Below are 26,618 nucleotides of genomic sequence, written 5' to 3' on the forward strand. Positions count from 1 at the left end.
GGATATTTTTTTTTCTGGCATTTAGCTTTTGCAATGGTATGGAAGAGGTGAAGGCGAGGGGGAATGAGGGAACCTTCAATCTCATCAGAAATGGCTCAGAGAGGAAACAGCATACACACTCAATAGAGTATAGACATCTAGAGTAAAAAGGAAAGAAGGGGGACGGGGGAGGGGAGGGGGGATGTGGGTGATAGAGTAGATCATGGGAGAGGATAGTCATAACACATTTTCTTCTTTATTTTTTGTAAGGTGGTGGGATTAGGCGTTCTATCCAGGACCACAGGGCTGGTTGGTTGCTGGGTCTCTGGGGTGGGATGTAGGCTTGGGGCCTCCTGGCCCCAGGGCCAGTGCTCTGTCCTATGTGCCACTCAGTTGCCCCATAGCACATTTTTGAAGAGGGACAGAGTGAAAGGAGAGAGAAAATATAATAGAGGATAGTGGGGAGGAATGGATGGAGGGAATTACAATCAGCAACAGCAACTATGGGAAAATATACAAGTAACTTCTCTAATGGACTTATGATAAAGAGCGTGATCCACCCCAGAGACAGAGCTGATGGTGTCAGAACACAGACTGAAACACATTTTTTTCTCTTTCTTTCACTCTATTTCTCATGAGGTTTTTTTTATTTTTGTGGGGGGAGGGGGATTGTTGTGTTTATTCTAATAAGAATATTTTAGTAATGTGTAAATAAATAAAAGAAATAAATTTTAAAAGAAAAAAGAAATAAAATTTAAAAAAATAAAATGATGCTTCAAAAGGCCAAGGATTTGTTTGCTTAAGCCCGATTAAATTACCCTCGTTATAGCAAAATTTAATAGACATTTAAACATTTACTTAATATATTCTTTTCTTTAGTATATCACTAGAAATAGATGGCATTTGAATAGCATTGATTAATTTGCTGTATATCTGTCACCTTAATTTATATAATTATATTCTTAAATAAAACTGATTTCTATACAAATAAACATTTTTGGTAAGAACAAATTTATGAAATACACCCCAACTTTGTACAAAGACTAACAATATTTTTTTTAGGTTTTTTTTTCAAGGCATTGGGGTTAAGTGGCTTGCCACACAGCTAGGTAACGATTAAGTGTCTGAGCTCCGATTTGAACCCAAGTACTCCTGACTCCAAAGCTGGTGCTTTATCCACTGCGCCACCTAGCTGCCCTAACTCACAATATTTTTGATGAGGATTTACAACTAGATGTTTCTAAAAATTCCTTTTCAGAATTACAAAATTTTCTTTGTACTTCTTATATAAGAACATTATAAACCATAACCAAAATAATGTTAAGTAAACTTCCTTTAATATAGAAATAACAGGTGATAGAATTGTCCTGGGTATCGATTGTTCATTTTAGGAGGGGAAGCTGGCATACATTTCTCCAGCTGAGAAGAAAACTGGGGCCTGATCATTTCATATAGAGAAAGATAAAGTCAGTTACAATCCCCACATGCAGAATGTCACTAATTACAGCTTAAGGCCATCAATATAGCTACTGTATTAGTTACTTAATTTAGTTGCTTAATTACAGTAACTGGAGTTACAGTAAGCAGTAAAACATACATACTAAATAAGAGATTTATTTCACTTAATTTTTCTTCATTCATTCATTCTATTTGTTGTCAACAGAGAAATTTTACATTCCCAAATGTTTAGATTATGAGAGATTCTGCCCATACTAAAGAGCCTGTTACAACTATTTACCAATATTTCTTAATATTAGAACATTTGGGAGACTCAAAACACCATGATCATTTTTATGCATTTTGAAACTTTAAAATGTCTTAATTTAATTTAATACAAAATGTTAGATTACCTTGTACAGAAAATCAACCCAAATAAAAGGTTATCCAATAAAAAGATATCATATAGCTTTAACTTCAAATTTCTTAATTTAAGTAGTCCTGTCCCTTTTCCCTTCCCTTCTCTTCCCTGTTCCTTTTCATCCTGAAATCAAGCCAACTCTAGTTTGACTGTACATGGTGAACTAGGAAACTGCTTTGCTGCTAGCAAGGTGTGATTAGCTTCAGAAAGTTTTCTACAGGGGGTGGCTAGGTGGCACACTGGCCCTGGAGTCAGGAGGACCTGAGTTCAAATCCAGCCTCAGACACTTAATAATTACCTAGCTGTGTGGCCTTGGGCAAGCCACTTAACCTCATTTGCCTTGCAAAAAAAAAAAAGCTTTCTACAGATATTTTTCTTGAACCCTTCCTCCTAAATTAAACCCGACTAATTGATTTCTAAAGGGAAAGTTTATCTTTGCAGTGTCTAAACGAAACCAAATCATTTATACTATTAATAATGCTTTAGCAAGGAGCTAGGTCCTAAAATCTTAAAAATGATAACATTCTAAATTATATGATAACCTATTTCTTAGTAATGTTAAATTTGTCTTTTTTAAATAATTAAATCCAAAACCCAAACAAATATAAAAGGAGGAATTCACATTTTTGGACTTTTGTTTCATTTAGACAGGGGCTAGAAATGAACTCAGTTGCCCATGAATCTTATTTTTCCCAAATGTCAAAAAGAGTTTTTTTAATTAATAATTTAGCATTCTAAATTAGATACAAAGATATATGTACATATATATTTAAAACAGTTGATATTATAATAGGGTTTTTCAGTTTTCATCCTTTATTCTGAAACCAAAAATTTGATTACTCCCTGAGAGCTCTCCCAACCATCACTCTCATGATGATAGGCTTCAGCCAAGCGCATTCTAAACCATGTCAAATCTGGGTTCCATACTCCCAGAAAAATTTTGTAACTTATCTTTTGATTTACAGTTCTAATACATATACACATATACACAAACATATATCTTAAGTTAATCTTAAAAATAAAATTACAAAAACTTTCAGACTTTATTCAAATTATTCACAAAAGTAGCAATGGAACATTTTCACATTTCTTCCTGTCTTGTTTGGTGAGGCATAAGACATTTCTTTTAAAATTTAAAATATAGAAATAGGAATTATAATTTTCAGAAAAATTATTCGTTTTTTTACAAAATCCAGTGTATTTGATATTAAATAATCCTTAATTTATAACTTGTATAATATTTAAAATTCCCAATCAAAACCTAACTTCTTTATTATTTTGAGTCCCATTTTCTCTTGTTTCTTTTTTTTTTTATGTTTTTGCAAGGCAAATGGGGTTAAGTGGCTTGCCCAAGGCCACACAGCTAGGCAATTGTTAAGTGTCTGAGACTGGATTTGAACCCAGGTACTCCTGATTCCAGGGCTGGTGCTTTATCCACTACACCACCTAGCCACCCCAGTCCCATTTTCTTAAAACAAACTTTCTTTTATAGAAGCCTATGTCAAAGAGAGGAAGGGGAGGAAGACAACCTCCAAGCAAATGCCCAGAATGATTGCCAGAGGCAAAATTTTAGAGTGAATGGTTGTTTTTACTCAGTCTAGGAACAGGAAAAACAGACTCTCTTTCTTCAAAATTACAATTTCTGGATTAATAATAATTCTTGTACCTAAAGTATAGATTTTAAGAAAGAAATTCTAATTTTCCCCATTTTTACAGCTGAAAAAAAAATATAGAAGTAAAATGACTTTCCTGCAGAGGAGGGAAAATAAAAGCAGAATCAGATTTTGGTCAATCAGGACAGAGAAAATACAGTAGACCACTACCACAACTAATGGAGGGACAGAGAAAACGCAAAAACAAGCCAGGTAGGAGCAGATTTTTAAGAGAACAAAGACAAGCTTTTTGTTTTTAAAATCTCACCATTCACCAGCCATCAAAATGTCCAAGGGGAAAAAGCCTTCCCTAGGGAGTTCCCTAGGGAGGTTGGTGTCAGAGCAATGTTTGCCTTATGAAAAGGGGAAGAAATTCCATCTCTAAGCTCCTTCTAAATTCTAGTCTTGTTAATAGCAGAAATAACAGATTTAAGAGCAGTCGGGCAACTAGGTGGCACAGTGGATAGAGTGCTAACCCTGGAGTCATGAAGACTTGAGTTCAAATCCAGTATCAGACAACTAATAATTACCTAGCTGTGTGACCTTGGGCAAGTCACTTAACCCCATTGCCTTAAAATTTAAAAAAAAATTAAAATTAAAAAAAGAAGAGCAACAAATGAATGCAGGTACCTGAATGTACAGATACATAAACAAAAGGAGGTTACTTGAACAAAGTTTCACATATCAGGGTGCCAAAGGCACAGCCCCTAAAACAACAAAAGATGCAGACAACACAAGAGGGGATCTGACTTTGCTCTCACCCTAGAGAGTCTCAGAGACAAAAACAAATAAATGGGGAGGGGGGTGCACCCAAATCAAGTCTCACATTATTGGGTACTAGCAACCCCAAATAACAAACATAAAAAACAAAGGCACCTGAAAATATCGGGGGGTACTAGGGACCATAAACTAGAGGAAAGTCTCATCAGAGGCAAGAATTTTAGTAAGCAGAGATAAAATCCAGAAAACATTTCAATTTCAAAATACAGCAATTGAGTTGAAAAGATGGTATACATATATATATATATATATATATGTATATATATATATATATATATACACTCTGGTGTTAATATGGGAGAAGGTAATGGCAGAGGGGAAGGCATCAGCAAATGGAGGTGGGGAGTGGGATGGGGAACTAGGAAGCTCTCCTGAAAAAGGTAGGATTTGAACTGTCTTTTTTCTTTTTGTTTAGTATTTTATTTTTTCCCTCAGTTACATGTAAAAGAATTTTAACATTCATTTTTAAAACTTTGAGTTCTGGGGTGGCTAGGTGGCACAGTGGATAGAGCACCGGCCCTGGAGTCAGGAGTACCTGAGTTCAAATCTGATCTCAGACACTTAATAATTACCTAGCTGTGTGGCCTTGGGCAAGTCACTTAACCCCATTGCCTTGCAAAAAAAACCCTAAAAAAAAACTTTGCATTCCAATTTCTCTCCCTTTCCTCCCCCCCCCCCACCCATTGACAAGGTAAGCATCCTAGAAGGGATAGGGAGTCATTGGAGTTTAATGAGTGGGGAAATGACATGGTCAGTCTTACACTTTAGGGACATCACTTTGACAGCAGAGTAGAGGATGGTCTAAAATGGGGAGAGACTTGGGGCAAGCAGCCCACCCCTCCCAGCAGCTAGGGCAATAGTCCTAGGTTGAAGTGATGTGCTCTGCCCTAGGAGGGGCAGGGTGGGAGAAAGGATATTGTGAAAGCTGATGTTTTTGTTGTCATCGTTGTTGTGGTAGTTGGAGTTATCCAGTCATTCTAGTCATGTTTGACCCTTTGTGACCCCCATTTGGGATTTTATTGGCAAAGATGCTAAAGTGGTTTGTCATTTCCTTGTCCAGTTCATTGACACATGAGGAAACTGAAGTAAGCAGGGTGAAGTGACTTGCCCAAAGTCACACAACTAGGAAGTGTCTGAGGCCAAATTTGAACTTCTGAACTTCTATGCACTGCTCCATCTGAACAAATCATATATATATATATATATATATATATATATATATATTCCTTCAGCCTCAGTTTCCTCATCTGTAAAATTAATTAATAGTAATATTAATAATAGCACCCACTAACTTTAAAGCACTTTGCAAACCCTAAAGTCCCATTTTAATGCTAGTTATTAACAGGGAAGGTTAGAAGAGGGGAGATTGGGGTGGGGGTGAATTATGAGTTCTGGTTTTTGGATATGTTGAGCTTGAGATGTCTGGACAATTAGTCTGAGATGTCTCAAAGATAGCTGGAGATGTGAGAGGTCAGGAAAGAGGCTAGGACAGGATAAATAGATCTGGGATGGCGTGTGTAGAGAAATGATCATTGAACTATTGACATCACCTAAAAAGAAATAAAAATGTAGTCTGTTTTTCTCTCTTCAATAATAAATTTGAATCTCCCAATTGTATCAACAGTCACTGAATGGCATCAACATTCTAAAGGGGAAAGATTCACATGCTTTGTGGAGGTCTTATAATTGGTAAGGTCCAAAGGTCCTGAGTTGGATGGGGACAGTCCTCCTGGCATGTCCTCTCGGACATTTCTCCTAATAGGAACGTCTGATATCCAGCTCCATCCTGAATTGAGGGCTGCTCCCTTGACGGACAGGCTCGAAGTGGTTTTCCCCCATCCTGCCTTCTGATAATGAAATTGTACAATTTCATTTTGGGGGTCTGGTTTTCTAGCCAGGCTCCCACACATGTTTCAATAATCAACCTGCTTAGGTGAATATCACAATAAAATGAGTCACATCAATTTTTTTTTGCTTTTCCAGAGTGCACATAAAAGTTGTATATTAAGTGTATAATAGAATTATGTCTAAAAAATAACGAACATACCTTAATTAAAAACACTTTATTGCTAAAAAATGTTAACCATCATTTGAGCTTTCGTTGAATTATAATCTTTTTTGCTGTTATATCTTCCTGCCTGGATGTTGATGGCTGCTGACTGATCAAGGGGGGAATTGCTATAGTTATTAAAGTAAAACAACAATGAAGATTTTAAAAAATCAACCTGCTTAGAGAAATTTTAATAAACATATATGTTAACCTAATTCTGTTTGTTCTTTCTTGAAACCAAATTCTGGAAGCTAATATTTGTCCCTTCTTAGGACAAACTCTAGAGGGTAACACCGTGTTCAATCTAATTCTGTATTAAGGCCAAAGTCATGGAGGTCATTGGAACCCTTGAGAATTGTGAACATCGAATAAAATAAAAAATAGGGGGAATGGGATGAGGATTATGGGATTAGTAGTAAATTTGGAGGAGAGTAGTTTAGGTAAATGGTGAGGTAGGAAGAAAAATTGTAGAAAGTTTAGAAAAGTAGCAAGTGAAGAGAGATTGAAAACCACTTTCTTTCAAGGTGTTTGACACAAAACAAGAGAGACTTCAGGTGATAGCTAGTGGAGCTGGATGGATGGATCAGGTGGGAGCTTTTGAAGGCTGTGAGAGGCAGGGGTGTGAAGATAGACATCAGGAAATGAACATTGCATCATGATCTCCCCAAGGGACAGGAGATATCGTCAAGTCCCCAAACCCATCTCATTCTCTTGATGGACAACCTTTTCTCCTCTTCATCTGAACCAGTAGAGGTCATTCAGCATGCCCAATGGCTAAATCCCTATTTCTATATGTTCTGATCTCTATTAATAAGCATAAGACTTCTCTTTGCTAAGGATGGATACTTTGACTGGTTTCTATGATCCTACATCTTCTCTCCTTTTTTAGGAAGTTACCTCCCTTGGGGTGGCTAGGTGGCACAGTGGATAGAGGACTGGCCCTGGAGTCAGGAGTACTGGTTTCAAATCCGACCTCAGACACTTAATAATTACCTAGTTATGTGGCCTTGGGCAAGCCACTTAACCCCAATGCCTTGCAAAAACTAAAAAAAAAAAAAAAAAAAAAAAAAAAGTTACCTCCCTGAGGCATGCATCTCTCTCTCTCTCTCTCTCTCTCTCTCTCTCTCTCTCTCTCTCTCTCTCTCTCCCCCCCACCTCTCATTTCTACACATCTAATCTCCACATCTAATACTTCCTCACTGTCTAAATCAATTAATCAACGATTAGAACGTTGCTAGTATGGGCAAGGCATTGCTAGGTGCCAAGGATAAAAGTACAAAGAATGAAACAATACTAAATGCAGGTTTGTATAGCACTTTGGGGTGCGAATTCAGAAGTATCATCTTAGTACACAATAAACCCTTAATAAATGCTGACTGACTACCAAGCCACCCCATGCCAGCAGCCTAGGCTAGCTGGACTTCCTAGAACTCCCTGATCCATGCCGCTGAGCTTGGGGAGGGGGGGAGGGGAGGATGGCATGGAGGGTGTAGGAGAACCTGGCTTATTCTAACCAAAGTGTAGGCCTGATTATTTATTTATAAAAGAAATAAAGTCAGTGGTACAGAGAGAAGGCAAGATGAGATCAGGAAACAGTAAGTAGACCAGTTTGCAATGGCCATAATGAGAAAGCAGGCTGGATAGTCACTGTGAAAGAGTTTAAACACCAGCCTAAGGAATCCATTCTTTTGTGAGAGGTCCAGGGTTCAAATGTCAGGTGGGTTCCCAGGGGTTTAGCGTGAGAACCAACCACTCTTTGTAGATTAACCAACAAGTCAACCAACTTGGCTGCTAACCATACTAATTCCCATCATTCCAGTTTCTGTGGGTGATAGAAAGGTATATTTGGATATTTCTTTATTACTAAAAATTGAAAAATCTTTTCATCTCTTAAAACCCTAGTTTTTTTTTAGATAAATTTATTTAGTTTATGTACATTTATAATCTGTTCTTCTCACTTCCTCTTCCCATGGAGTAAAACAAAAACAAGACGTTTGTTGTGGGGCAACATAACAAATTCCCACCTGGCTCTGCCCTCAAATGTATTTCTCTGCATGACTCCCCTTTGTTCTGGGCTGGGCCTGACTCAAGTCAGTCCTCTGGAAGTTTAGTTCAATGTTAGAACAAAAGGAGATGTTCAACAATGAACAAAAGGAGGTCTGTTTAACCTTGGCAGAATAGACACTGGTGGATGTCTCCAGTTAATTCAACTAAGTGATTCTCCCTTGACTGAGTCACTCCTCAAGAGCCACCAACCCTCCCTCCTCCCAAGTCTTTATAGGACACAGGTGATCTGGAAGTGCACAAGGCCTTAGTCCCCTGAGTCAACAGTCCTGGAAAATATCTCTGTTTTCTAAGAAAAAACTAGCCATATTAATATGGAAATGTTTGGTATGACTTCCCATGTATAACTGATATCAAATGCTTGTTTTCTCAAGGGATAGGAAAGGGGCAGGCGAGGAGAGAGAATCTGAAATGCAAATTTTTTAAATGAATGTTAAAAAAGTTTACATGAAACTGAAAAATATTTTTAAAAATTATTATTTAAAATATTCAACAAAATAAATATTATTTTTAGGTTTTTGCAAGGCAGATGGGGTCAAGTGGCTTACCCAAGGCTACACAGCTAGGTGTAGTGTCTGAGGTCACATTTGAACTCAGGTACTCCTGACTCCAGGGCGGGTGCTCTATCCACTGAGCCACCTAGCTGCCCCAAAAAGAAATAATTTTTTTTAAAAAACAAAGAAATCTTAACTCTTAAGCACCACTTAGCTGTCCCTTAGACATACTAGTATGGTTGGACAAGCACACAGCTCCACCAACAGGGTAAACCATGCCAGAGTTTTATATTTTTTCTTTTCCCCTTATTTTTGGCCAACTCAACTCAGCCAATCTGATAAATGCGAGGTGATATTTCTTAACTTATCTTAACTCATGGAGAATGGGGAAAGGGTCAGGATAGTGCTTCCAGTACAATCTGATCTGGCCTAGGGTGATGCTTTGGGAAAAGAAAGAAGGGATGGATGGAGAAATGATATATGTAAGGTCTCTGTAAATCGTAACATTCCTACATATGACCCCATACAGTTCCTCCCAGCAGGAGTTCTGACACTCCTTAAACTGGTTTTGTACCTTCCTTTGTAAGCAATGTCTATTGCTTTTTTGGGCTACTTCTCTAGCTTGGAATATCCCCTTCCCATCTCCCTTCTGCCTGAGCAAACCACAGTATCCACTCCACACAAGAGGGACAGCCCTCAGAGAGGATCTGGTCCCACTGATCCATGAACAGGACTCCATGAACCCCCACCCCAGTCTAAGTTATCCTTTAAGAGGTCCTTCAGTGTAGGAACTGTCACATGTTTAGATAATTGTGTCCAAGTCAGATTCCAGTGTTATGGAGTGATAAAGATCAGCATAGTAGCACTGGGAACATGCTACCTCCGAGCATCTTCATGGAGGATCTACTCCATGGTTTCCCTGGATGGCCCCATGCTCCCATTCCAGCCTTTCTTCCTGCTATGCCTTCTGCTTTCCTTTGGCATTGCAGTCAAACTTGAATTCTCCCTGTCCTCTAGTCACCCACAGTTACCCATGTTTGGTGATGGCATCCCAGGTTTGCTAATTACTGTGACCTTGGGTAAGTCACAACCTCTTTGGATTTTGGTTCCCTGTAAAATGAAGGCATTTTCAAAGAACAAAGTAAGGGATGCCCCACTAATGGGGAAATAGCAGATCACAAATCATAGTATGTGAACAGAATGGATTATCACTCCATAAAAAATTATGAAAGGCATAATTTCAGGAATTACAGAAGATAAAATGACCAGTTTTGATTATATAAAATTTTAGGTTTTACCCAAAAAACAATGCATCTAAAATTAGAACAGAAGCCAATAAATTGTGGGATGGTGAGGCCTGTAACAAATTTATCTGTTAAAAGGTCTCATTTCTAAAACATATAGGGAACTGATTCAAATTTATAATAAAAACCATTACCCTATAGATGAGTGGTTAAAAGGTATAAACAGAGAAAGAAATCCAACCTATCAAAAACTATATGAAAAAATGCTTGGAATCACTAACAGAGAAATGCATATTCAAGCAACTCTGAAACATCACCTCACATTCATCAGATTGGCAGAGTTGACCAAAATAAGGGGAAAAGAAGAAGAAAAAAGTTGGCATAGTTTTACTCTGTTGGTGGAACTGCATGCTTGTCCAACCATACTGGTATGTCTCCAAAGCTATTAAACCGTGTGTGCGTGTACTCTTTGACTCAGTATGACCGCTATTTGGGTCTCTAGGCCAAAAGAATATGTACAAAAATATATATTTTTGTGATCACAAAGAACGGGACACTGAGGGGATGCCCATCAATTGGGTATGGCTGAATAAGTTATAGTATCTGAAAATGATGGAACATTATTGTACTGTAAGAAATGAGGGAAATGGTTTCAGAGAAACCAAGGAAGAATGCACTGATGCAATGAAGCGAGCAGAGACAGAAAAAATTATGCAATAACAATATTTTGGTAAAGAAAAAACATTTCAAGAGAAGCCATGGTTAAACCTATATTGCCCGCCACCTGATACAACTCAAGTTACTGAATGAGACCCATCATTTTGGATATGGCCAACTAATGGGAATTTATTTTGTTGGACTATTAGGTTTCAATTTTCTTTTTTTAGGGGAGTGGGGAGGAGGGAGGGAGGGAGGATAGGTATCAGGTTCTGCACTCCAAAAAAAAAAAAGTTTGCTTGGTTCAAATTAAAATGTTAAGATGAAAAAGGTCAAAGGGGATCATTTCAGGAAGATTTGTATGATCTGATCCAGAGCCAAGTGAGCAAAGCCAGAACAATTTGTACAACCACAGACTTAAGGTCTCTGATCAATGAAATGATTAACCATGATTCCAGTGATGATGGGGGGCTAGTAGACTCAAGTTATAGATATGCTTGGGGCGAAGGGGAGGGCCTGATTGGGCAATGTGAGAATCTGCTTTACTTAACTACACAAATCTGGTACCAGAAAGCAGGTGGTACAGTGTCCTGACCTTGAGTCAGTAAGTCCTGAATTCAAATCCAGTCTCAAATACTTACTAGTTATGTGACCCTGGGCAAGTCACTTAATCTCTGCCTTGGTTTCCTCATCCATAAAGAAGATTACAGGGGCAGCTAGGTGGTGCAGTGGATAGAGCACCGGCCCTGGAGTTGGAAGACCCAAGTTCAAATCCAGACTCAGACCTGTAATAATTATCTAGCTGTGTGACCTTGAGTAAGTCACTTAACCCAATTGTCTTGCAAAAACAAAACAAAAACAAACATAAAGAAGCTAACATCCAATCAAAAGAAATGTAGTAAACTGGGAAACAATTTTTACAACTGGTATTTTTGACAAAGGACTCATTTCTAAAATATACAGAGAACTGAATCAAATTAAAAAAAAAAAGACAAGCCATTCCCCAACAGACAAATGGTCAAAGGATATTGCAAAGCCAATTTACAGATGAGGAAATCAAAGCAATCCATAATCTTATGAAAAATTGCTCTAAATCACTAATTATTAGAGAAATGCAAATTAAAGCATCTCTGAGGTACCACCTCACACCTCTCAGACTGGCCAATATGACCAGAAAGGACAATGATCAATGTTGGAAGGGATGCAGGAAATCTGGGACACTAATACATTGTTGGTGGAGCTGTGAACTCATCCAACCTTTCTGGAAAGCAATTTGGGATTGTGCCCAAAGTGCAACAAAAATGTGCATACCCTTTGACTCAGCAATACCACTACTGGGTCTATACCCTGAAGAGATAATGGAAAAGGGTAAAAACATCACTTGTACAAAAATATTCATAGCAGCCGTGTTTGAGCTGGCAAAGAAATGAAAACCAAAGGAATGTCCATCAATTGGGGAATGGCTGAACAAACTGTGGTATATGTATATCATGGAACACTATTGTCCTATTAGAAACCAGGAGGGATGAGAATTCAGGGAACCCTGGAGGGAGTTGCAAGAACTGATGCTGAGTGAGATGAGCAGGACCAGAAAAACACTGTACACCCTAACAGCAACATGGGGGTGATGATCAACCTTGATGGACTCGCTCATTCCAATCAGGTACAATTTGGGGCCGTGTGCAATGGAGAATTCCATCTGTATACAAAAAAAGAACTGTGAAGTTTGAACAAAGACCAAGGACTATTATCTTTAAATTAAAAAAAAATGCTTTCTCATTATATAATTCTGCTATATCTCATACTATGTTTCTTCCTTAAGGATATGATTTCTCTCTCACCACATTCAGCTTAAATCAATGCATACTATGGGAATGATGTAAAGACTAGCAAACTGCCTTCTGTGGGGGGTGGGGGGAGGGAAGCGAGATTGAGGGAAAAATTGTAAAACTCAAAAAATAAATAAAACCTTTCTAAAATTAAAAAAATAAAATCCTAAATAAAAGATAACATCTACTTTCCAGAGTTGTTGTGAGGATAAATAAGATATTGGTAGTTTTTTGGAAGCCTCAAAACACAGCATCAATGCTAACTATTAGTACTTTTTCCAATGAGGGGAGGGAAAGGGGAAGAGGGACAAAAAGGAAAAAAGAAGGCAAATGATGCATTTTTCCCTAGCCAAAAGAGAAGGAAATAAGACTTTGGGGGTTACATATTGAATTACCCTAATAAGGAAAAGTAAGTTTTACTCATAGACAATTCTATTTTTTTCATGTATAATTCTATTTCTGATTTATTTTGTAAACGAAAGCACTTCTCTTATTTGGTGTTTTAAAATTTGAAATGAAATTAATAAAACAAGACCAAGGGATTGGGCTGGATGACCTCCAAAGTCCCCCCAGCTCACAAGTCTTTGATCCCATAAATGGCCCTTGGTCATGAAGCTGGGGAGGGAGAACCTCACCCAGATCTCCTCTTTGCTCTACAGTCTCCTCCCCTTTCAAATAAACCTTAGGAGAAAAGTAGAGTCAAGGAGGCAGGAGGAAGGAAATGTCCATCTGAGTTAGCTGGTGCTGGGGAGAGGTCCAGAGGGCCAGCAGGGATTGGGCCCGCAAAGCAGAAATAAGAAAAAAGCCAGAAACATGGGGGGAGGAGGATGCAGTCAGAAGAGACAAGCCTTCCCCGCCTCCCCAGATGGGGGGACCCTGGCCACACACAGGTGCTGTTTCCAACCCCTGTACCAGAAGGTACAATGCAAAAGGACAGGCCCTCCCAAGGAGAGTGGGGGGATGGGTTCTTCCTCAGGACTCTCCATTTCAGGAAAGCTGTCCAGGTTGATGTGGGGGGGGGGGGGGCAGGAAGCAAGGAAGTTGCCAGTCCATCACCCTTTGACTTCCAACAACCTAATCCAGGCTGAGGGTCAGCTTTTAACACCCTCCTCTCTCCAGCCTCATCACTGTCCTCCCATCCTCCTAGGCAAACCGACCCCATCTCCCATCTCTTTGCAGGCCATCCTGGATGCTTGGATTCCTTGTGGTCATCCTTTGGAATACCTCTCTTCTCCAGGATGGCCCCCTCCATGGCTAGTGGCCATTCCCCTCTCCCCATCATTTATTTTTGCTGTATTTATTCTGGGGAGTTTTGAAGGTGCTGAAAATGCTGATAGGATGTAAGCTCTAGCTTACAGGGCAGGGACCACTCCCTTACCTTGTCCCCCAACTCACCTTAGGTACCTAATCCTTAACACCTGGCACACCTTAGATGCCTAATTGGTGCCGACTGGTTAAGGCAAGGTGACTTCCCTCCAGGTCCTCTGGGACCCCACACCCTTCCCAGGTCCAGTGCTCCAAGGGGCTCTTGCCCCCCCTTTTGTCTCATCCCCATCCCACCCAGGCCCCATCAGCACCGACCTAAATGTCCAAATGAAGACAAGGACTCCCAGATTGTTCCCTGGAATTTTTATTAATATTGTGAAAATTGAGCGTAACAACTTCCCATCACTCCCACCTGGGACCATTCCTGGTCTGCAACACTCATGGGGGACTAGGGGAGGATGGGGAGGGAAAAGGGCTTGTCCCTGAGAACTGAACTGGGAATGCCTGAGGGCAAGGAATATTTCAAATTATGGCTTTATGGGGGTGGGGGGCTAATGATGCCCCCCCAAAGGCTGAGAACTGGGGGGCTGCTGGGCCCTCCCTAAGGCTTCGAATGCCTTGGTGCTGGCTTATTGGCCTCCTGGCTCAATCTCTCCACCTCTCGCATAAATCGGAGACAAAGCTCTTCCTGCCATGGTAGAGCCACACACTGGACTGCCACAGGCATCCCCACACTATTCTTCAGGGCCTGTGGGTAAAGAGAAGTGGTACCACCTAGTGCCCCAGAGAAAGAGCAGGCCATCCCACCCCACCAGCCCACAAGACCTGACCACAGCAGAGCTCGCTCTCCATGGCTGGCCCCTGTCCCAGGCCGGGGCCATGATGCTTCCAACAATGCCCCTCCCTAACTCTTAGCCTGAGCACTAGCCCTAAAGAACTGAGGAGACCTACCCAATGTCCTACCCACTGGACCACACTTCTACTCTCTTGGGGAAGGGCTGCAGGGGTTGGGGTATCAAAAGGCCGTGAAAAGACCAGCTGCTTAGAGGGGACCCACCAGGGTTCTGGCTGCTAGATCAGAGCCCACTTCAAGTCTTCCCCAGAGCTCTCTGGACTCCACTGTCTCAACAAGATGAGGGGACTGGGACCTGTGGAGACTCACCTTGTGGAGTCTCATGTCCCAAATGTCCCCAAAGCAGCCCCGATACTTGCGCAGTCCCTTCTCATCCTGCTCGGTCACCGTGGAGACAGGGACCACCCCGGCAGGGAAATCCAGGCAGTTATAGAGCATGGTGTAACTGACGGCCGCTGAAACAGGCAGGCAGGCGGTCAGTCGTGTCACCTGTTTGGACCATGTCACCTTCCTCCTCCAGGTGGGGACTACACAGGCCCAAGCACAGGCAGTTTACCCACGGATCCTCAGACTCCTGCTGAGAACATCGGGCCCCACAATGCCTAGAGCTGGGGTCAGAGGAGGTGAAGATGAGGTCCAGCTCTTGTACCCTGTACTGGAGGAAGAAGGGCCAGCGCTGCTCCCTCCTCTGACCCTTGGCCTGTTTGCTGTGGGACCTGTGTCAGGTCTATCCCCATCCTGGGCCTCCTAGATGAGCAGTTCTCAAGATTTTTGGTCTCAGGATCTCCTTCCACTCTTAAAAGTGATTAAGGATCTCCCACCCAAGACCTTTTGTTGGTGTGTCTTATAATCATCCATCTTGGTAGTATTCTAAGACAGCTTAAGTGACACCACTGTGCAGAGAGCTCTGGGCCTGGAATCAGGAAGACCTTAGTTCAAATTTGGCTTTAGACACTTGATAGATATGTGACCTTGAGTAAGACACTAAATCTACTAGAGAAGAAAATGGTGAATCCCTCCAGTATCTTTGTACAAACAGTGTGGTCTATGGGGTCACAACATAAAGAGATAGACACGACTAAACACAACAAAGTAATATTATGACAATAATCTTGACCTCGTGGTCAAGTATTGGGGAATCTTTGAAAACTGCAGTTCCAGATTTTTGTGTCTACAGATCTGACCCTCTGGCTCATGATGATCAGATGAACTTGGGGAACAGGGAGGGTTCCTGATGCCGGCCTGTCCATGCCCAGCTGTTCCCCAGGGACATTCTGCCCAGTCTCCAAGCTCCAAGCAGGAGCTGCTTGTCCCTCTCCCCTCGCCCTAAGATCCTGGAAGCCTGTGTAGATGGTGGGGCCAGTTCAATCCCTGGCAGGGGGGAGGAAGGCAGCCAGGGCAGGCCAGGACTTCGAAATCTCACCTGGAATTTTGCCTGGATAGTTGATGGTCAAGGCAGGGCTCAGCATAGGGGTCAGCAGCACATCCAAATTCTCCTTTTGCCACTGGGTGATGACAGTGTGACGATATTCCTAGGGGGAGAAATGGGGAATGGGGAAGAAGAGAAGGTGGCAGACCGAGGGGGCTTTCAAGTTTGCAAACCCTACAAGGTTAGTATTATATAGCTCCCCATTTAACAGGAGAGGAAGCTGAGGCCCCAGAAGGAGAGACCTGGCCAAGGTCACAGTCTGTGTTAGCACCAGGAGGTATGGCATGGTAGCCGGCATCCTCTCCCTTGTCATCTTGGAAACAACTTATGCTGGGGGTGGGAAGGGAAATCTGAACAGAGAACAAAAGGCAGGACTGGCCAGCTAGAAGGTGGAGGCAGTGTTAGAAGAGGAGACATGAGTGAGTCAGAAGCAAGAAGTTGGCAGATCTGGACCAAGCTGGCAGGAATAGAAGCCCTCCTCCCCACCCACAACTCTGCAGTCCTGCCACAGATCTCATCCCTGGGGCTACATCCTGAGTCCCAAATCTAATGAGGAGTTCCCAGAGAGAATCTCTGAACTGAGACATCTTGGTTTCCTCCCAGCTGGCCCATACCCAGGGCTGAAGCAGGGAGGTGGGGGGAGGAACAGGCAAGGACAGATATCCTCTGGGCTGAGACAGACAGACAGGGGTTCAGGATGGAGGTGGCCCCACCATCCAGGGGTCATAGCCACCCCCATCAGGGCATCCCAGGAGGTGGACAGACTCAGGCAAGTGGAAGACTTGCCAGTCTTGTTCAGTTTCAATCATCCCTTAAGTTTTGGGGGGATTTGGGGTTTTTTAGGTTTTTGCAAGGCAAATGGAGTTAAGTGGCTTGCCCAAGGCCACACAACTAGGTCATTATCAAGCGTCTAAGACCGGATTTGAACTCAGGTCCTCCTGATTCCAGGGCCAGTGCTCTAGCCACCACCCCCCCTTAAGTTTTAAGGCAAAATGATTCCTAAGTCAACCCTGTCTAACCCTGCTGTGGGTGGCTCTGGCAAGGCAGCCTACTGTCTCTGCACTGTGCCAAGCACTGAGCCACCTTGTACCTCAGAGATCAACCAGCCAATGCTGGGGCACTGGGCCTTCCTCACCTCAATCTTGTGATGTAAGTTCCAAAGTTCCTCAGCCGAACTAAAAGAGAGAGAGAGAGAGAGAGTGAGAGAGAAAGAGATAGAGAAAGGAAGGAAGAAACCCCACCCAGAAAAATGACACTTCCTTACCCTTTCTTCTCTAGGCCTGTTACCTACTCCGGCTGGGTTAGACTGGAGTTGACCCCCTCCCAATCTGGCCTCTGTCTACCTCAGTTTACCTCTCTCAGAGCACTTGAAGGGATGGATTCCCTCACAGAGGTCTCCAGGGACAAAACACTGAAGACTCAAGAGCTAGAAGGGAACCCTTCCACAGGAAAAGTCACAGCAAAGCAAATTCAGGCTTCAACTGAGCAACAAGAGTTGTCCCACAGTGGAACTGCTGCTCTTGGAGGAGGTGGGCACCCCTCCCTAGGAGGCTGGATATGTTAGGATGAGATTCCCTTTGAGGAACGAGGAAACTTCCTGGTCTCCAACTATGAATCTGAGACTCTGCCCTCCCAAATGACTTTGCTGCCATTTCATATGTGTGGAGCCTGAGGTATCAATTATGGGGAACGCTTCTTGCTGCCCCATTCTTGGGCTCAAGACATAGGCAAACCAGGGGTGGAGAAACCTAAAATGGACAGCTGAGTCAAGTTAAGGACAGAACTCAGTTCCCAGAGTCTGAAGAATTTAGTTGGCCCCATGACCCTGGGGAGCTTAGAGGATGCTGCCCCACCATGTCCCCTGTCACTCCTCTCCCAGAGCCTTTGCGGTCCCCTTGCTGCTGTGCCTATTCCCCACACTGAAGGAGCCCCCAGCAGTACCTCAGCCTGGCAGAGCCCCTGGCAGAGATGTAAGCACATCTCTGCACTCCCCCTACAAAGTCCAGTCAAATTTCCCAGCCTGACTCAACTGGCTTGGGCCACCAGGGACAGCCTAGCCCAGCCCAGGCAGAACTGGCTTGGGCCACCAGGGGGCAGCCAAAGCCAGGCCCAGCCCAACCTGGGCAGACAGGTTCAGACCAAAGGGGTCCTCAGGCAGTCCCCATGGGCCTGGAAAGGGGGCAGGGTGGGGCAGGAGGGGTCACTTCCTTCTAGGAACTGTCCAGGCTCTGCTCAGTTTGCCAAGGTCAGAGCAGCCCTGATAGGAGGCCTGCAGTGACAGGCAACTCACTACTTTCTGGGCCAACTTCCCTGATGGGGAGCCCCCGATGGGGCTGAAGCTGGGGCAGGGGCAGCCTACTTACTGGGTCCTCATGCTGTTGAGGAAGGAGGCCAGTCTTGGGAGCTGCAAAGGGAAAAAAAAAACATACCTACCTTATAGGTGCAGGCCAGCACCCTCCCACTGGCCACAGGGAGAGAAGATGGACAGATAAGCCCTTCCCATTCCCCCGCCCACTCCTCCAGGGCAGGACAGGCTGGTCCATCGCCAGAATACATCAGGGTCCAGGATGGGGAAGAGGAGGTGGGGGAGGAGTCAGGAACAAGGCCTTGGGGACCACGCACCCCCCAACCCCAGCTCACCAAAGGCTTGAGGAGAATGGACACTAGTCCTTTGAACCAGTTGGGCATCCTGAGAATGGTGGTCAGGTCCCCCAGGCAAGGATCAACAGCCTCACCTTTGCTGAAGGGGTAGAGAGGTGACAGGGCAGGGTTGAGACTCCTTGCACCAGGGACACCCCCAAGGCCCCTATAGAACACAGGTGGCAGCAGGGAGCTCCACCGGAGTCAGACTTCCTGAAAGCGTTTGGTCTCCCCCAAGACCAGGGGCTGAGAGAGTTGCCCACTCAGCCCCTAGGGAGACAGAGAGGCAAACTGGTACCAGGCCCAGGGTTGGGCACACCAGGGCCTTTGTGCTTCAGCAGCTGACCAAGCAACATGGGAGGGAGCAGCTGGAATCTCTGGAGTTATTTGAAAACTGACAAAGCTCTTCACAGACAAAATCTTGACGGAGCCCCACAATAGCCGGGGGGGGAAGTAGCAAGACCCCGGCCTCAGTTTCCCTATCTGTAAAATAGGTGTCGGAACAGCACCTGCCTCACCATATTATAGTAAGGAGCTGAGGGAATGTACCCAAAGTGCTCTGCTAACCTTAAAGCGCTGTGGGGACAATAATGATGGAATGGGGGTTAAGGACTCGCTCAGTCACACAGCTCATAAAGCATCAGAGCCAAGATTCAAACGCAGATCTTCCTAATCTCAAAGGAGGACAAGCTCAGGCCCAGAGAGGAGGGACTTACTTATCTTTGATCACATAGCCCAGAATTCTCTGCACCAGGAAATAGGCTCCAGACTCCCTCAGGTCCACTCCCTCAGTTTATCTTCCCCCTCCCCCCAGGTTGCAAAGGGTTGGGGTACAGGAGAGAGAGGTCTGGTTTCAATTCTGATCTTTCCTTTGCTGAGTGACTCAGGAGAAATCTCAGTCCCTCTCTATTCCTAGTAACTATCTGTCCCTTTGCACAGGGTTGAGATCCAGGGCCTTTCTACATCATGGGTAGGACTTTTCTCACTGAATACCGCCAGGCCCCAGGGCAGGAGGTGATACTCACAAGTTGTCCAGGAAGGTCTTGCCTCCATCACTGAAGAGCCCACTGGCGGCCAGGTTTTCCAAGACAAAACCAATGTTGGAGGGCATGAATGGGACGAGCTGATGGAAACAGAAGAGGCCCTGAGCAAAGTGGTCCCTGAGCAGCCCCTGCCCAGGCCCTGTCTGTCTACCCCAAGTCACCAACAAAAGCAGGGCATGTGCTGTCTCCAGAGGGCTCCTGAGAAGTCAAGGTTTCACCAAGCAGGGATATGGTGAAGACTTGAGAAATGTACGTCCTCCCATCACTCTGGGGGGGGGGGGGCTAGGAGAGTGGGCCATACTCTCATATATTGGCTGGTTTTTAAAAAAATGTTGTTCTGCGGGAAGGCTGAGGAGAGAAATCTGTTCAGAAATAAAGGTGGCATAAAAAACCAAAAGGTGTTCATTTAAGAAATGCCCTTAGAGATGACAAAAAGGGAAAACAATCAAGGTTGGAGAGGTTGTGGGAGGATTGGGATATGAATGCTCTGTTGGTGGAGTTGTGAATGCATCCAACTGTTCTGGAGAGCAATATGGAAACTATGCCCAAAGAGCAATAGAACTGATCATTTCCTTTTACCCAGCAAGACCAACACAACACTAGGCCTATATCCAGAAGAAATCATAAAAAATGGGAAATGTCCCCCATGTTCCAAAATATCCATAGCAGCTCTTTTTTGTGGTGGCAAAAATTGGAAATTGAAGGGACACCCATTGGGGGGGAATGACTGAACAAGTTAGGGTACGTGAACGTTATGGGGTCCTAGTGTCCTAGGATCGGACTCAAGAGGAGGGAATGAATGATAGGAACTGAAGCTGAGTAAAGGGAGCAGAACCAAAAGAACATTGCACACATCAACAACAACACTGTATGGATCAACTTTGACGGAAAGCCAGGCCAACCCTGGGAGACCAGCTGTGGACTATGCCATCCTCAGCCAGACAAAGAAAAACAGGACCAAACAAGAAGCCTCCGGAGGCTGAATGCACAATACATTCACTTTTTACAAGTCTCTCTTATGCATTTCTTCCCCAGTCCTATTTCCTCTTACCAAAGATGACTGATCCCTAAACACATTAGACACAAACGGTTTGCTGCTGGGGGGGGGGGGGGGGTGGAATGGAAAGGAAATTATCTAACTTAAAAATAGAAATATTTCTGTGGATGAATGTTGAAAAACTTTCTTAACATATCTGGAAAAGTCAAATGGCAATGAAAAAAATGCCCTTTGAGATAAATGACTCCAATCCCTCATTTGCAGGGGAGGAAAATGAGGCATGAGGAGGAGAAAGAGAAGGAGCAAGCACTCATTGAGCACCTACTGCATACCAGACCCTGGCCTAAGGATTTCACAAATCGTCAGTCCATTTCCAGGGACTGCCAACAGCTGGCAGCCCCCTGACTGGCCATGCTGACCTGACCAGCCTCCTGTGGGCAGTGCATTCACCTAAGAAGCTCCACAGGCAAGCTCTAGACCAGAAGCTCGGGGGCAGGTTTGCTTCCTTCCTCTTCCTTCCCCTAACTCCTGAGGGTAATGAGTAAGGGTTGGAGAGGGCCCAGGGCCCCAGGGTGAGAGCAGCAACATGACCTCCCCTCTAAGCAGTGGGACCCTGGAAAAGTCCCTTCGTCACTAGGAGGCTCAGTGCCTTCCTCTTGAAAATGGGGGGTAAACACCTCAACACCCTCCTTCCCAGCAGCTCCAACTCCTGCTCTGGAAATCTCAAAGTGCAACTGAAACAAGACGGGGATGCCATGGGCAGGGCTGACACTCAGGGCGCACCAGTGAGGGAGACATACCGTGTGGCCAGCTGCCTCCAGGAGCTCCTTGGTCTCCAGCACTGCCCGGTTCATAGAGGGGCTCGGCATGGTGTAGGCATCGGACTCATAGTAGCCAATCCGTAGGGGCTTTGTGCTGGCAAAGATCTGGAGGAAGCAACCGGCCCCAGACTCTCTCCGAGTCCCCCGCCCCCAGCCTCCCTGAACTACCCGTTCCCCCGCCAAGAGCCCTGCAGAAATCAAGGACTGATACTTCCCACATTGATGCATCCAAGCCCAGAGTGGGCTGGGCCCTGGAGATATCTAACCATAGGATCCACCTCCTCTTCTCCTAGCCCCCAGGGTGGGGGAGGTTGGAAGGGTCGGGGGGGAAGCCTTCCCTAATTCCTTGCCCCCCCAGCAGCCATTCAGGGGCTAAGGGCCAACTCACCTCCTCCCTGAAGGGCAAAGGGGGCACCGTGGGGTCTAATCTGAACATGTCCTCACATAGCAATGCCCGTAAGCACAAAGCAAGGCTGTCCACATCCCTGGCCATGGGCCCCACAGATAGCATGACTGGGGAGAGAAGGCTCCATGTCAGTGAGCCACCTTGCTCAGAGTCCCGAGTCAGGTTCTGAGTTCTCTCTCCCCTTGAGTCTGGCCTGGGACCCTGAGGGCAGTGTATGAGTCTCTGTCCAACCGGTCTTGACCGCCCTTCCACCTCAAGCTGCAGCAGAATGAGCAGAGTTCTCCCATCACCCCTTTCCACCCTCTAACCATGGCCCCCAGATAGGGAAACTGAGCTCCTAAGCACCTCAATGCCTCAGGGCTGCCCCCACCCTTCTGTCTACAGTGAGAAAGCTCCAGTCCAGACCCCATATCCTGAGACCACCCACTGGGCTTCCCTCACCTGCGAGCTGCCCATTGACACAGTTCTTCAGGCCACGCTTGCTAGAAGATAAGATAAGAAACTAAGTCATCTGTGCCCCCGGTGAAGAGAGAATGTGGAGGGGGGGGACAGGGATAAAGCAGAGCCATTGGGATGGGGCATGGGAGTTGCAAGTCCCCCAGCTTCAAACCCACTGCCAGGAAAAACAGTTAGGGATTCAGCATCTAAGGGATGGGGTAGACTGCCCCTCCCCCAATCCCCCCTGCCCCAAGCCCATACCTGATCCTGCCTGAAGTAGGCTTGAGGCCACATATGCCACAGAAAGCAGATGGGAAGCGGATGCTGCCCCCAATGTCTGTGCCCAAGCCCAAGATGGATCCACCGGCCGCTATGAGGGCACCTTCCCCACCTGAAGAACCACCAGGGGTCTTGGCAGGGTTCAGGGGGTTCAGGGTACGGCCAAATATGGGGTTGCTGCAGTCGAAGCTATGACAAGAAATTCAGAGCTGGGACTCCAGAGAGGACGCAGATCCCAATGTCTTCCCCACAGACCTGACAGGTCACCAGGTTCTGGAGGTTCTCCCTCTCCATCCCCATGGCTCAGGCCCTCACCACTGGTGACTCCTTGCCCTGATCCTGGCCCTAGCCTACCACCTCACCTAGATCCTGTCCCCCATCCCACCCTCCCCACCCCCAGGCTATCCTTCTTATCCCCAGGCCCACCCTGACTCCTGCCTAGTCCAAGCCAGCTGATGGCCACTGACCTGAACATGGACTGGGGCACGTTGGTATGCACAAAAGGGATGGCGCCCTGCTTCTTCAAAACCTGGACCACCACGGAATCCTCCGTGGCAGGGGATCCAATGTTCCGGCCTAGGCCCAAAGTGGAATCCTGGTCCTGGGACCAGAGAGAGAGGGGGTGGAGGGGAGAGCCAGTGCTCACCCCCATGTGGCCCGACCCTTCCCTCCCTGCCCCAAAATGGCTCTTCAGGATCGGGACAGTTACACCCGCTACTTCCATTTAAGAGTGGACTGGGGGCAGAAGTAGCTTACCTTGTACTGGAAACATTCCTTGAGGCTGATGGGGACCCCATAGAGCAGGCCAGCCGCCTTGGGCTGCCGGGCCACCTCTTCCAGCTGCACCTTGCTGTCGCCCAGGTAGTTGGTTATACAGTTGATCTCTGTGGTTAGCTCCAATGCCTGGCCAAGGGCAGGGCAACCAAGTCAGTTCCTGACCGTGGCCTGACCATTGCACTGTCAGTCCTTAAAACCCGGAACTTCAGAGACTGTAAGTCAACCCCGTCAAAGCGAAAAGGGAAAACTGAGGTTCTGGGAGTGAAGAACACCACCCCCCACCAAAGATTTGGCTCTGGGTCCAGATGGAGCCTGCCTTCAGGGAGCGCCAATCTAGCTGTGGAAATGGGACACACAAGCCAAGACCAGGAGGAGGGCTCAGTCCAGAACTCATGGGATTCATCTGCATTTTCAAAGGCAAGCCATAACTAACCAGGACCTACAAACGCCTGCAGGACCTCATCCTGGTGGGTGCTGGGGAGTGCCCAAGTTCAGTCAAAGACCAGTGGTCTGTCCAAATGTAGTGATTGAGGATTCAAGGGCGCTCATCTCCCTCTGGCACTGCCACCCACTTAACCTAGTCCCTGTGGATCCAGAAGTGATCAGTGCCCACCTCCCTCTGGCACTGCTGACTGGCAGACACTTTGGGAGGCCCCACCCAGGTTCAGCCTGGCCCCCTCACCTTGCCCAGGTAACTGCACAGGACGGCTTCTGGAGACAGCTCTTGGATCCTGAGCTTCTCCACCAGCTGGGCCAGGGGCAGAGCTAGAATACTCTCTTCGTCTAACTTCGGGTTCTGAGGATGCCAAGGGAAGAAGAGGCTTGAGCTGTGCAGCCTGGCGGGCCCCGGTCCCTCGCCTATGCCGCGGTGGAGGGACCTACTGATGCCTCCCTGGTGGAGGACAACGTGGGTCCCTTGGACCAGACTGGCTGAGGAGGATGGAAGTGCCCGGGGCGTGGAGAATAAGGAGTTCTGGTTTTAGAGTCATTTTATAGATGAGGGAGCTGGGTCACAGGGCTGCTAGGTGGAAGGGGCAGGACTCAAACCCAAGCCTAGGGCTCTGTCCACACTCAGGCTTGAACATTCCCGGCTGCGTGAGCCCGGCTGCTCACCCAGGCAGCGGCTTCTCACCTACTCGCTCGCCCCTCAGAGATGCACTTCAGGTGGGGAGCTCCCCACCTCCCCGGGAGGGCATTCTACTGGGGGGCCGCCCTGCTTGGCACGATGGAAGGGAATCGGCCCTTTGCCTGCCCCAACCCGGCTCCATCCACCCCCTGCACCCAGTCCTAGTCCGGGTCAGGGGAGACGCCAGGCTCAAACGGAGCTGGAGATCACCCCCCCTTCTGTCAAGAGACCAAAGGTCAGGGGGGTTGGGCAGGGCCTCGATAGCCGCCGCCAGGGGAGGGGCCCGCGGCGATCACGGTCAAGGTCACGACCTGGACGAGCCGCCCGGGCCCCCGGGAGGGGCGGGGCGGGGGGGGCGCGCTCACCTGGCTGCGGAAAGCTTGCACCGTGGAGCCCACGGCCTCCAGGGCCGCCTCTCGCTGGCGGATGGCCCGCAGGTGGAGCCGCCGGCGGTCCCGCTCGGCCCAGGAACGGAGCGCCACGGCCGCCGCCACCAGGCAGCAGGCCAGGGCTGCCCCCGCCAGCACCGAACCCCCGAGCTGCTGCAGCTGCTCCCGCGCCATAAGCGCGCTCTGCCCCGCGGGCCGCGGGCACGGGCGGGCGCAGGGGCACGGGCGGGCCGCGGGCACGGGCGGGCGCAGGGGCACGGGCGGGCCGCGGGCACGGGCGGGCGCAGGGGCACGGGCGGGCCGCGGGCACGGGCGGGCGGAAGGCCCCGAGGCAGGAGCGGAGAGTCCCGAGGGAGAGAGAGGGAAGGGGACCGGGGCCAGGGACCGGCCCCAGCGCGGGAGGGAGGGGCGGGAGCCACCGCTTAGCGGCGGGCCCCGCCCCCGGCCAGGCCCCGCCCCGCGCCCGCCCCCCGCGGCCTGGGTTGCCCCGGCAACAACGAGGAGGCGGGAGCCAGGCCCGGCCGCGGCGCGCACGCGCGCACACGCCCACGGAGCCGGGAGAGGCACGTGCACGCAGGCGCACTCAGCCTCCGAGCACGTGCAGGGGCCCGGGCCTCACTCTCTCGCCTCCACAAGTTCACACCCTCCCTTCCCTTCACACCCGCCCCGCCCCCAGCCGGGCTCGCGCCCCTCCCCCTGCGTTCTCACGGCCCCCGAGGTCACAGTCCCGGGGTTCACGCTGCCCCCCTCCGCAGCTCCCGCTCCTCGCCCCTCCCCCACCCCGCCCCGTTCCCACCGCCCTCCCACTGCGCCCCTCCCTCGCTGCCCCCCAGCCCCGGGCCCACGCGCCCCCTGCCCTCACCACTCCGCCCCCCGAGGTCCCCGCGGGCCTCCAGGGCTGTGGCTCTGGGTCCTCGACGCGACCCCGCTGCGCTCCGCCGCTCCGCCTCCGCCGCCGCCGCGCCCGCACTGAGGCCGCCCGCCGGGGTCTCCCAGGCCGCCCGCCGGGGGCACGGCCCACTTCCGGGCCCCCCCTCGGCGCCTCCAGGCGGCCCCGCCTCCGGCCTGGGCGGGGCCTCGGCCATGTGACTGCGGGGAAGCGAGGCCCGGCGAGGCGCCCCCCCGCCTCCCCTCCCCCACAGCCGCGGGCCCCGCGCCAACACGTTTGGGCCCCCCGCCCTGCCGCGAGGACTGTCCGTGCCCACCCTCGGGCCAGTGCCACCTGCCAGGTGGCGCAGAAGCTCGGGAAGCTGCCCATCGGCCCGCGGAACGTTCCAGAGAGCGTGCCTTCTCCGCCTTCTCGGCGCCAGCCCCCTGCCCCCGCCCTCCCGGGGCCCGGCCCCATTCCCACGCCCGCGTGGCGCCCCATGACGTCACCGCCCACTCGCGAGCGCCCCCGGGGGCTCCGAAGGCGCGAGCTCGGCCGGAGCCCAGGGCTGGCAGGCTTGGGTGGACGCAAGGCCGCGCCAAGCGCGCCGGAGCTCGCCACCTGGGAGCCCGAGAGGGCCGGGGGTCTCTTGGGAAGGGGCCCCGAGGGGCCCAGCCAC

General features: G+C 47.9%; 1 protein-coding gene across 1 annotated transcript; it reads right to left on the bottom strand.

The window, feature by feature from the left end:
* Positions 1-14,221: 14,221 nt before the first annotated feature.
* Positions 14,222-25,997, bottom strand: LOC141512524 (fatty-acid amide hydrolase 1-like). The gene is made up of 16 exons (XM_074221520.1): positions 25,934-25,997; positions 25,048-25,254; positions 24,239-24,352; positions 23,536-23,682; positions 23,247-23,380; positions 22,762-22,968; positions 22,504-22,544; positions 22,045-22,169; positions 21,636-21,761; positions 19,821-19,918; positions 18,796-18,895; positions 18,519-18,559; positions 17,291-17,330; positions 16,150-16,258; positions 15,036-15,181; positions 14,222-14,621 (listed from the first exon to the last, which is right to left on the bottom strand). The coding sequence occupies exons 2-16, from the start codon at positions 25,243-25,245 to the stop codon at positions 14,475-14,477; spliced, it is 1,773 nt and encodes a 590-aa protein (XP_074077621.1). The 5' UTR covers positions 25,246-25,254; positions 25,934-25,997; the 3' UTR covers positions 14,222-14,474.
* Between the last annotated feature and the right edge of the window lie 621 nt (positions 25,998-26,618).

The sequence above is a fragment of the Macrotis lagotis genome, chromosome 2 (assembly GCF_037893015.1).
Source record: "Macrotis lagotis isolate mMagLag1 chromosome 2, bilby.v1.9.chrom.fasta, whole genome shotgun sequence".
In the NCBI taxonomy this organism is placed as follows: Eukaryota; Metazoa; Chordata; class Mammalia; order Peramelemorphia; family Peramelidae; genus Macrotis; species Macrotis lagotis.